Below are 12,283 nucleotides of genomic sequence, written 5' to 3' on the forward strand. Positions count from 1 at the left end.
AAACTATTTTTAACTATTTGTATATGTTGTCTGCCTGGTAGTGCTGCTGAAATAATTCTGAGTTAATTAGCTGATTGTGTTTTTGTTTGTATATACTTATTCTTTTATCAAACTACAAAATAATAGGTTTTCTTACAGACATCCTTGAGAGATAAAGAGGTAACTTTTCCTGGGCTACACACCGACTGTCATAAGGAGTGGTTGTTGGTGGTGAGGAGAGACACAGAGACCCAGGTAGTAGGAGAAAATGATGAATTTAATGAAGAGAATAGCTCAAAATAGTCCAGATCTCAGGCAGCACGGCAGAGCGGAAACATAGAGACTCAGCACTGGTAGCAACTGAATTCACAAAGACTGACACGACGAGCTAAAGCCGACACAGGACTTCACAGTTCTACTGTGCCAGCAGACAAACTCTCATAGACAAGGACCCAACAAGAGACAAAGACAAACAGGTGGGTTTAAATACACTGGGAGGGTAATCACAGGAACAAGACACAGCTGGGATCGATCAAGACAGGGAGGACAGGACATCACAGAGACTCACAGGGAACAGAATCACAATAAACACAGAAAAAACCCAAAAATAAAGACAGAAAACTACGGATCACAACACCGACATTACTAAATAATTAGTGAACTGCTTGTATAAAACCCTGTAATGGTGTCAGCGACAGTCTCATAATGGCCACTTAATGGCCACAATCAATTCTAATAATTACTACATGTGTCTGTGAACCGGTGTTTTTGATGTCCTCATCATAAATTCAGAAGCAATGAATACAAACCACACAGGAGCTAATGCATTTTTGTAGTCAAAATGAAATCAATCTCATTAAAGATTGACAAAATGTGACGGCTGTTTTTGAGAAATGTTTTGCTGTTTGTCGTCTGCAGATGAGATTCATTCTGAGCAGAACTGCAGTTATCAGGATGTTTTGAACTATTTAAACCTGACAAGCAGCAACGAGCTGTACTCCATGACCCGGCCCGTCAAAAACTACAAAAATCCCACGTTAGTGTCACTGGAAGTTCTGCTCTATGCCATCCTAGATGTGGTAAGAAATCATTTATTTTTAATATCTGCTAGGTGTTACAGAATTTTTTTCAAAAGTGTTTGTGATTCATCTTCTTGTGAAAAATATAGAAATATGCAAAATAAAGAAAAGCTCTGAAAGAAAACAAAGGCAGCAGAGAACGGAGTCAAAAACTGTGATTTTATCTCCAGAGAAGAATAATGAGGAGCTCAGTAGCTCATGAGTTGTAGGCTACAATAAGGATACCTAGTAGACCAGCACCCTACACAGGGATTCAAAATTCCCTAGACTGTATACCCTGATTAATAAATGCTGGTGACAAAATAGCTTAAAAGAACAAAACTATTGACACTACTTTAAATTTTTTATTTATTTATTTTTTGCTTTTCTCCACAAACCAGTTTATGCTTCATTTCTGATAACTGTTGCAGCTGCAGCACAATGCTCTCTCCTTCAATTAGCACAGATACAGAGCAAAAAATGAGCCACAGGGACAGCAAATGATGGTGTGAGTTCCCAGACATGTTGTGACAGAAGAAAAAAAAAAACTCAAAATAAAAACATGTTCTTAACTGAGAAACTTTATGCTCACAAACAACACCTGGCCATTCCTTCCAATAAAGCTGAGTTTTTAAGTGTTTTGAAATCCTGCGGCAAAAACTCTCTCCAGTTCCTTTCCTTTCTTCTGTAGCTGTCCTTACTTTTGCTGAGCTCAACTTGACTATTTAGTGATTTAAATACTCAAAATTATTTAGAAACAGTTTATTTATTTATTCTAAAAGGAAGAGTGTTATCTTTAAAATTGTAAATCTTGACAAACCATGCGGCTTTTAAAGGTTCCTCCAACATTTTCTAGAAAGCTGTAAAAATAGCCTGCAGTTCTCTACAAGTACATAGCGGTTTCCTCAGAAGCAATCTTATACATGAGCCATACATTAACATCAACTGTGATAATGCAGAAGAAGATGATTTAGAGTTCATTAGAGGAACTGAGTGGAAACGCTTCCTGTTTGTGACTGGATTAATGCCCAGTAATGTTAATGTAATCTAAACTTCACACTGTGTGTTGAAGGATTTTGCATTATGTTATGATTTTGCCTCACATTTTATTCTCTACAGATAGAAAAAGACCAGAAATTTATTCCTTATGTGTGGACTGTCACAGTGAGTTCTTCTGAACAAATCTACCATTTGTTAGAATGGAAACTCTCAGATTTACCGAGAAATTTGTCTTTAACACTTTGCTCTTTTTTCTTTATTTTTCTCTTCAGAGGTGGAACAACGAATACATTTCTTGGGACCCCGATGAGTTTTGTGGAATTGATAATGTTTCTCTACCTACTGAAATTTTATGGAAACCAGATCTTACGATTGAAGAAATGTAAGTATTTATATGTGAATTAGTGTAATCCTCCATGTGGTGCAGAAACATCAAAAAACCCTCACACTTTGCAATGTTTAATCTTTAGGCTGATTAAAAAACAACAACTTGAAAAATAAATATTACATGCCTTTCTGAATCTCAGGTGTGCCGCTAAATGCTAAATGTTTTTCTTTTGCACTTTTGTCTCTTAAAATTTAAATATAAGGTGGTTTCTGCGACTCGAAAGCAACTATAAACATTTGGTGGAAGATTGTAAACTTCTAATTTTCAAGGAAGAGCTGCAGTGCAGACTTGTAATCTTGCAGGACAGAATAATTAGCAAAGCTAACCCACTTATTCATAAGAAACTGATAAAAAGATAAAAGGGGTAAATAAACGGATCGGATGGTAAAGCTCGCAGTCATTGTTGGTCCGTCTGACCTACAGAGTATGAAACAGATGGTGATTTATTTTTACTCCATTACGAAAAGTGTTGAAAGATGTTCATCAGGTCCAAGGAGTGCATACAGGAATACAGGACGAATAATTTGCAGAAAAAGTTTGATCTGAGGATGATGGAGACTCATGTCCTGATGATGGCGCTGCTCACAAAATGATGGAAAAGAGAACAATAGTGCTGGAGAAAAAGGCTGTTCCAGCGACAATGAGGGCTGCTGTACTGGAGGCTCACCAGGCGGAGATGAATGAGATGCTGGAGGTGACAGGAATTAAGAATATGGATGTGTCCAGGGTGGAGAAAATAACGATTAAGACAGGGAGAGGATGACAGCTATAGTGAAATGATGTATCCAGAAATGGTGCAGGAAAGTTTGAATCTGGAGATTTTATTTTTTCCAGGGAAAACAGACAAGCAGAACCTTCAACAATTGAACACAACTCAATATCAGTGACAGTATAGTATAATACTTATTATCCTTTGTCATGTGTGAAGCCCAAGCTTTTCAAACCTCCATAATCACTTAGTTTGTTTGTGTTTTTTTTTATTTATGCAGGACAGAGAAAGACAAAGCCCCTCCCAGTCCTTACCTCACCATCAACAACAAAGGAGAAGTTGAAGTTCAGAATGACCAGGTGTTAGTGAGCACCTGCAGGATGCACATATACAAGTTTCCTTTTGACACTCAGAGCTGCAACCTCACCTTCAAGTCCATCACACACACGGGTGAGAGCACGTTTCCAACACATCTACAAACGTTTTCCACATGTGAAATGTTAAGCGGTAGTGGGATTGATCAAGTTCAGGACAGTCCTGACAGAAAACAACTGTTGACTCGCATCAACATTACCTGACGGCATTAATCGACTGCTTCTTTGTATGTTTATGCTTTCCTCCTTTCTAATTTCCTCCTGTTAGATGTGTTATCAGTAAATGAAATTAACCAACAAGCTGTGGAGAGCAGATAAATAGCCAAGGAAGCTTAACAGGAAATTCTGATTAGAAATATTCAGGTGGCTGAAACTAATCATTAATTCATTTTACTTTTGTTGACTTTGCTATAAAATGCACATGGATGTAAATAAACGGAATAAAGACAAGTCTATTTCCCAAAAGCAAGAGCTGGAGAGACACTTAAAGGCTTTTCTGGTAAAAATCTAGGACAGCTGTTACAACATTTCCCCTCTTTTTCAGCCAGGGAGATCCGTCTGCAGCCAAGTGACAACTCTTCAGAGGCCACAGAGTGGTCTCGGGAAGTGATGCGGACCCAGTATGAGTGGCTGTTCATCGACATGATCGTCACTGCAAACAATGCTACCATTTCAACTGATCAAGATCTCGTCATTTATACTGTAGGTATCATTAGTTTTACATGTAAACATCTGATTACTGCCTTAAAAACTGCAATTTTCTTTACTTTTTCTGCTTTAGCATTGAAGGACCTTTATCATGTTCTGTATTTAAACTATGCAGAAAATTACATTTTCACTGAAGTCTGATCTATTGTAAATGCTTTAAAAAAACAGTTTTATTGCATTTCAAGAAGCCAAATTTTGGTAAAACTTTGTCTCAAAGGTCCATTTTCTGCTTTTGCTGAATATTAATCTAAATCTTGTTTCCCAGATCACGATGAAGAGGAGGTCTCTGCTGTACATTGTCAACTTCCTGCTGCCGGTTCTCTTCTTCTTGTGTTTGGACTTGGCCTCCTTCATGATCTCAGACTACGGCGGAGAGAAGCTCAGCTTTAAAGTCACTGTGCTGCTGGCCATTACAGTGTTGCAGCTCATTCTCAATGAAATTCTGCCTTCCTCCTCTGACAGAGTCCCACTCATAGGTCAGATGGTCAGATAAATATGCTACTTTTGTGCAGGAAACGTGACCTGACTTCATTCACTTTGTCCTGTCTGATCCTTTTCAGCCGGTTACTGCATCGGGATTTTTGCTCTGATGATGCTCAGCCTCCTGGAGACGATTTTCGTGATGTATCTGAGACAGAAAAGCTTCCAAGACACAGAGAGAGACGGATGCATGATCCAGGAATCTATCAAGTCCAACAAAGGCAGCTTTCACAACTGCTACACAGATAGGGGATTACATTTGTCCAAATACAGGGAAACTGGGATCTTTTTTGAAGTTATTAGTTGTTTGTCTGCAGCTTAACATTTCAAGCTTCTTCACTGAAAGCCAGAAGCAGTATTAAACTCCATTTCTCAACCTCAAAGTTTAAAATGTGATGCTGCGCCATTATAGCTGAGTGAAATGCATGAAAAATCTCCTCTACATTACATAATTTCTGTAAAAATGATATAGCTGTTAAACACAACTGAACTTGATTACATTTTGTTGAACAGGGGAGATAACTAAAACATGCAGGACACCAACCTTTGAGGACTTACACTGGCCATTACTGGCCTAAATGTTAATATATTATCTCTTTTATAAGCAATTATTAACAACAGGCAGCTGTTACATAATAAACATCTTCATGGGTTTATCAATAAAACAAATTAAATTCCACTAATGAATACTTCCACATATTTTATAAGAATATTTGCAATTTTTAAAATATTATTGTTATCATTTTTAAAACAACCTTTCAGATGGTTTATGGAACAGACTGAACATGAGAAAATAATTAAAATAATCAACATTAAAATCACAGTTCAATCCTTTGCATGTTTTGCTGGTGAAACAATTAAGATTTTAAGTTTTCTTTTTGTTATTTCAGGTAATTTCTGAATTTTAGAGAAGCAAAGATATGCAGCCTCATTTGGAAATTTTCTGTGAATTTATTTATTCTTTCAAAAGAAATGAAATCCTTTAGAAAGAAATATTTTTCTAGTGGAAAAGAAAAACAAACAGGTTGGAGTGAAAGTGATGAAAATGTCCAACATTTAATCAAACTTCTGCTTTTGAAAAATTATGTATCTGCTGCCCTCTTCAGGAAATATGCTGCAACAACACTCACGAAGATCAAACACCATAAAGTTAATTTTTTTACAGTCTGTTATAATCACTATAAATGACACCAACTGATATGTCAAGGCACTTTAAAAACAGCTCCAAATTATATGCAGTTATTTGATGAAGTTTTTGTTACATTCAGCTCAAAACAATTTACTTTATTCCAAAACCAATCCAGTCATAATTATAGCCAATTAGTTTAGTTACAGCCGCCCTAATTATAGTACAACAATTTTGTTTACACTCAGTTGGTACAAGTTTTTTTTTTTTTTTGCTTAAAAATATTTCACTGCAACAGGCAAACAAAAACAACAACAACAAAATATTACCAAGTATTTTTGGTCTAGTTTACACTTGAAATAAGACAAAACTAACTTATAAGTAAGTTTTCAGCAAGATATAGGAGCTTGTTTTAAGTCAATAATTTCTTTCTATTGATAAAAAAAAAATACTAGATCCACTGGAAGAGTATTTAACATAAAACACAACATTTTACCCTTGTTATAAGTGAAATAATCTTCCAGTGGAACATTTTTTTTTTTTAAAAATCAATAAAAAGGAATTATGACTTAAAATAAGCTCCTATATTTTGCTGAAAATTTCATTGAAAGTTGATTTTGTCTTATTTCCAATGTACTCAGATATTTGCATAATAAACTAGACCAAAAATACTTGGTGAGATTTAGTGTTTTTGCTGTGGATGATTAATTTAGAAACTCTCTTTCAGAATCACATGACTGGACTTCAGGTGGATTTGTCTACAACGTGTCTTCTAGTGAAACCGGCGAGATCCTGCCTGGTGCCAAAGAGGTCAGCATTCAGTCATTATCGGTGCATAAAAACCAAAAGTGCAAAAGACATCGCTCCTTCTGTGAGCTGATTTATTAAATCACTTTTTCAGGACAGAAGCAGCAAACTGCTGGGGGAGAGCTACACCCTGGAGAGGCTTTCAGATGAGCTGAGGGCGATGGAGAAGACGTTGACTCGGCTCTTCAAGTCCAACAAAGAAGAGGAGACGAGTGGCTACTGGAACAGAGTGGCCACAAGAGTTGACAAGGCATTCTTTTTTTTCTACATTCTGGTGGTCAGCATTTTCCTGGTTCTCATTTTCTTAGAGTGGAAAAGTGATTCCACTGACACTTCATGACGTAATTCAGGTCTACATTTATGTAGCTGTGATCCAAGTCAGCATTCATCTGAATAACTGCATCCCGATTTTATTATTATGACCTGATTAATGTATCCATTCTGTATTAAAGTGCAGTGGCATAAATGTAAAGCTATTCATCAGACGTTGTTCAGCTGAAAAAAAAAAATTTAGTAGCAGAAAAGAAAGAGGAAACAGTCTTAATAATTGTCAAACATTCACTTTTCCTTTTATCTCATTAATTCATTTTGACGTTATAGTTTGCTGAAAGTGTATAAGTCAGCACAGTAAAATAATATGTTGTGGATTAAAGCTGTTAAAATAAATGAGTACTGAAGACTGAAAGACAAATTTACTTTACAGAGTTATGCAAAAATCAAATACTTTCTGCTACACAATAGAGCCCATCAGGATCCATTGTAACTTTAACTTTATCAGACTATTAGCATGATTTATGTTTTTCTTTTCCCAGTAACCTAAAGCAATTCAGTCACACCAGTATTATGTGCTTCTGAAATAATGGTCTAAAAGTAGAGGGGATTTTCAGAAAACAAAATCGTTGGCATAAAATAATTTGAACTGATAACACTTTTTTTAAGTTTTGCTGACAAATAAAAACCAGTCTCCTTTGTTATTGTATAATATTTTGAAGTGAAAATAGAGCCACAATGCTGGCTGCTTGGCAATGAGAAATGGAAATCTCATCCTGTGAAGGTTTTTCCTGAATTAGATGTGCATCCTCAGGTAGAAACGTGTATATAAACCTGGCATATCTCTCTATTATTGTCAAAATAAATGATGTTCTGCACCCATAAATCTGCCTTGGTGGTTCTGGTGATCATTTAGTCCCACAGGATTTCAAAGGATTGTTCTGTCTCTGATATTTAAGATCTTATCTAAAAGCCCAGTTTTCCCTTATTGTGGTCGAAGCTAATGAGCTCATCAGTGGTTTCACATATCCACTTAGCACTCCAGTGAAAGTGCTGCTTTATGTCATTAATATTTAAATTATGAGCTGAGACAGGTGGATGCATTCATGTCAAGTATTTAACCATAACAAAGAAGCAACAGATTTCATAACAATTCTGTCAGAAACAAACAGGAAAAATATGGGCCACAGAATTTATATTAATATAGCTTACATGCAGCACCAATCTGTCTGTATCATATTTAAAAAATAGCTTTTTGCCCCACCTATGTGGGCAGAGTTACATCTTTTCGAAAGTGTCTCTTTTGCATCATGTACTACCACTGCTTCACTTTCTGTTTTGTCTCTTACTCATGATGAGATATAGCGCCATGGCTGAATTAGTGGTCACTACAGTGGACAGCTATCTAAAAGCCATTTTCTTGTGCTTCTTATGGATTTTTATGTTATAAATGCAAACAGACCACTGAAGTGGACACTAAAGAATCATAAAACGCACTATCAACTACCTGCCATCATCTGCAAATGCAAGAAATTATTTTTGTTAAATCCAATATGGCCGACAGACAAAACAGCACGCCAACTGACCCGGTCCCTCCTTCGACTCTAGACGACTCTTGCAGGTAAAAAAAATATTGTGACATCAGATAACACCTAAAGAATAATACTACTGATGTATTTTTCAAACAACTTTGTATTTGGAGAAAATTACAACTGATCACCTAAAATAAATAAAAATATTCTTATTTTATTTTTACAAAATTTATTTTCCTACCTTTTTTATGCCTTAAGGCAGGGATGTCAAACTCAATTTCACAGAGGGCCACTTCAGCATATTGGCCCCCCTCAATGGGCCACATTGACGGTACAAATCAGGAGTGCATCCCTGCTAAAACACCCCAGAAAAAAGGTTGACTTCCCTCATTCAGTTCATTATAGAGGCTTATAATGAGTCAACGGTCCAGGTGTGTTAGAGAAGGAATGCATCTAAAGCTGCAGATAGTAGCTCTGGAAAACTAGACTTGGGCACCCCTAGCATCAATGTATAAAAATACAATGTTAAAAATAAATTACACACCTCATATTGTTAAATAACTGATTTTATGTATTGAAGTTTTATATATTGCATTTGAGTTCCCATGGCCTATAAAATGCTGGGGGGCCATGAGTTTAACACATGTGCATTATGCCATAGAACTGCCAATTGGTAATTGAAGTAAAGTAGCTTCGATTTCAAAGAAGCCGATTGGCAAATGAACCATCATGAAAGAGGAAGGCTCTTGTTGTCCCACTGCACCCCAAGAGATGCATAACCGACAAAAGCCATTTCTGTCTGGTTTTGAACCAGAGACCTTTTGCGTGTAAAGCAAATGTGATAACCACTACACTACAGGAACTGAACTTATCTGCTTTGTTTCAGTTTGAAGTTCCAAAGTTGATGATATGAGATGCAATGGATGAAAATTTCAACTGAGGCTTGCACTCAGGTGCCTGGATTCAAAGTACAGACCATGACACCACAGAACCCTTGTTGACCTTTAGTAAACACCTGTGATGAATAGAACATGCAAAATCTGTTTCTGTCTGGTTTCGAACCAGAGACCTTTTGGATGTAAAGCAAACGTGATAACCACTACACTACAGAAACTCATGCTCTTTGCAGTGTTCCTGGTAGATGATCCACATTTTGTTAGAGACTAAGGTCAACGATGGGCATGGAACAAAGTCAAATACTTATACCACAGATCCTCTCAGAGAGCACAGTAACTTGGTGAACAAACTGTCAGACTTAAACTTGTGCCTAATTTCACATTACAGTCCATAAACTAAGCCTGGGATCAACAAATTGTATTAAAGATGTCATTAGCAGAGACAAATGGTTCTGCAGAGACTTGGCTAAATGGCAAAAAAAAAATAAAATCAATACTTACAAATAAAAAATGGTTCAAAAATAAAATTAACACATTAAAATAAAAAAATATCTGTGAAATACAATCAACACTTGAAAATTAAAAATGGTTCAAAAATAATATCAACACTTAAAAATACAAAATCTCTGGAAAATAAAATATTATGTATGTTGTTTTGAAAAACATTAGAATATAAGCACTTTTATCAAATCTTCATTGTGGTAAGATCATGTAAGTTCTTCTTAAATCCATGGAAACTCAACAGTTTGTAAGGTAGGTGAGTTAGCTCAGCAGGTTAGAGCACGGTGCTGATAATGCTGAGGTCATTGGTTCAAACCCCATACAGGGCAATTCATGGGTAAGGTCCTTCAGACAATCAACACTTCAAAATAAATAAGGGTTCAAACATAAAATCAACACTTCACAATTAAAAAATGGTTCAAAGATAAAATCAACACTTTACAATAAATAAGGGTTCAAAAATAAAATCAATACTTCACAATTAAAAAATGGTTCAAAAATAAAATCACTTAAAAATAAATAAGGGTTCAAAAATAAAATCAACAGTTCAAACTGTATAATGGTTTCTGTCTGTTCAGTCCATAAAATCAATACTTACAAATAAAAAATGGTTAGGAAGCGCATTACAATCATTTTGTTGAAATGGCACGTAAAATTCAAGTCTCCATTACAGACCAGAGAAAACTAAAGAAAATGCAACGTTGTGTTAATCCATTTGAGGAGCCGGTAGTTTATCTTGAGGAAATAAATGACGATGAAAAAGTTAATTAGACTGTAACATGCACAGTCCGCTGCTCAACCACTGCGGAATTAGACAGAAACCGCTGGAAGTAACTCATCCAGCAGATTTAACAAATGGAGCCTTCTTGGTGCTCGTTAACCAGGAGAGCGGCGCTCTGGAGGAGCTGCAGACGTAACATCATCTGTCCGTTTCGGAGAAACCACGCAAAAAAATAAATAAATAAATAAATAAATAAAAAAATAAAATCCTGGTAAAAGCACACACTGGATCGCGTAGGGTAAAACACTCACAGAGTTCACTTGATCTGTTTGGATCAGACAGATCCAACTGACTGATGAATTAGCGCAGAATTTTCTGCAGATGAGAACCAGGAGGAAGTTGTTCAGACCCCAGCGGGTGAAGTGATGCTAATTTAAGTGAAGTCGCTTAATTTAATTTATTAAAAGTTATTGGGGCCTCAGTCAGTGTTTTTTGTCACTACGAGAAAAATGTAGATACATTTATCTGCTTAATCTGTGATGGGATCTGGATTCACGGTGAATATTACATAAACCGCATAAAATGCGACTAAATAGCCGATGTTAATGATTGTAATTTCACTGATAAAAATAGTACATGACCGATTTATTTATTTATTTTTTTATGTTGTCGGTCAAGATAACAGACCGGCAGGTGGCGCTAGACACCTGCCGCCCTGACACCAACTCACACATCTTCATTCACAGTCTTTCTTGTAAATCAATTTTTCTTTTCTTGGACGTTTTGATGTTAGCTTGTCGATGTCTCAGTTTTATTCGCTGGGAGAATCAATAAGCAGCTTGAGGTGACTCTGCTGCTCTCTAGTGGCGAGAAGCCGTAATGCTGGCTGGTAACAATCGGAATGCATTGTGGGAGATGTAGTTTGTAGTCAATTCGTGCTCAAAACCTATGTTAAGTCAATCATGGGCCTATAAAATGCTGGGGCGGGCCACATAAAATGACATGGCGGGCCACATGTGGCCCGCGGGCCTTGAGTTTGACACATGTGCCTTAAGGAAATAAAAAAAATTGCAAAAAAATCCTGACACAAAGAATCATAATTCATGTATGAAAGGATTAATATATGTCATGTAACAGTTGATATGATCTTTAATGACTTTGCAAGCTTATTTATGTGTTTTTTGGATATTAGCAGAATATAGACAAACATTTGTAATGGAAACGCAACAACTGAGACCAGAGCAGTGGATATTATTTTGCTACAGCCAGAACTTTAGTCACAGTTTTCATATCTTCCGAAGTATGTTTGTGTATTTCAAAAAATATTTTTATGGGGTTTCAAGCATGAAGATATAAAAGATAAAGTTTAATCGTGTGTTTCTACATACAAATAAAAAAAAATCAGAGCACTAAATGTTGCAGTTTCCATTTAGTGGTTTTAAAAACCTGTCCAGATAAGATCAGTGCCACTCAGATGTTGAGAGAAAATCAAAAATGTGTTTATATTAAGCAGGAATCAGTGTGACAGTGTGCACCCCTCCCTCCGCAGCAGGCAGGGCAGCGACATAAAAACATGAGAGCACAGAAAGAGTCGACACTAATCTCACAGCGAAGATGCTTTTACGTTTCTTTCCTCTTCTTCTCCTTACAGGTAAGATAACAAAAATGCATGGAGTTGTAACTGGACGTTTAAGCTAAATTTAGCATTTTATGAAAAGAAAAAATATTTTATAAT

At 36.3% G+C, this 12,283-nt stretch overlaps 1 protein-coding gene across 1 annotated transcript; it reads left to right on the forward strand.

Moving 5' to 3' along the window:
• The first annotated feature begins 817 nt into the window (after positions 1-817).
• LOC106927456 (5-hydroxytryptamine receptor 3A-like) lies at positions 818-7,784 on the forward strand. Its single transcript, XM_015003040.2, has 9 exons — positions 818-1,058; positions 2,157-2,201; positions 2,309-2,418; positions 3,414-3,583; positions 4,052-4,209; positions 4,481-4,691; positions 4,776-4,916; positions 6,549-6,631; positions 6,723-7,784. The coding sequence occupies exons 1-9, from the start codon at positions 873-875 to the stop codon at positions 6,966-6,968; spliced, it is 1,350 nt and encodes a 449-aa protein (XP_014858526.2). The 5' UTR covers positions 818-872; the 3' UTR covers positions 6,969-7,784.
• The last annotated feature ends 4,499 nt before the right edge of the window (positions 7,785-12,283 follow it).

The sequence above is a fragment of the Poecilia mexicana genome, unplaced genomic scaffold (genome assembly GCF_051168715.1).
Source record: "Poecilia mexicana isolate PSO_F unplaced genomic scaffold, ASM5116871v1 scaffold_19, whole genome shotgun sequence".
In the NCBI taxonomy this organism is placed as follows: domain Eukaryota; kingdom Metazoa; phylum Chordata; class Actinopteri; order Cyprinodontiformes; family Poeciliidae; genus Poecilia; species Poecilia mexicana.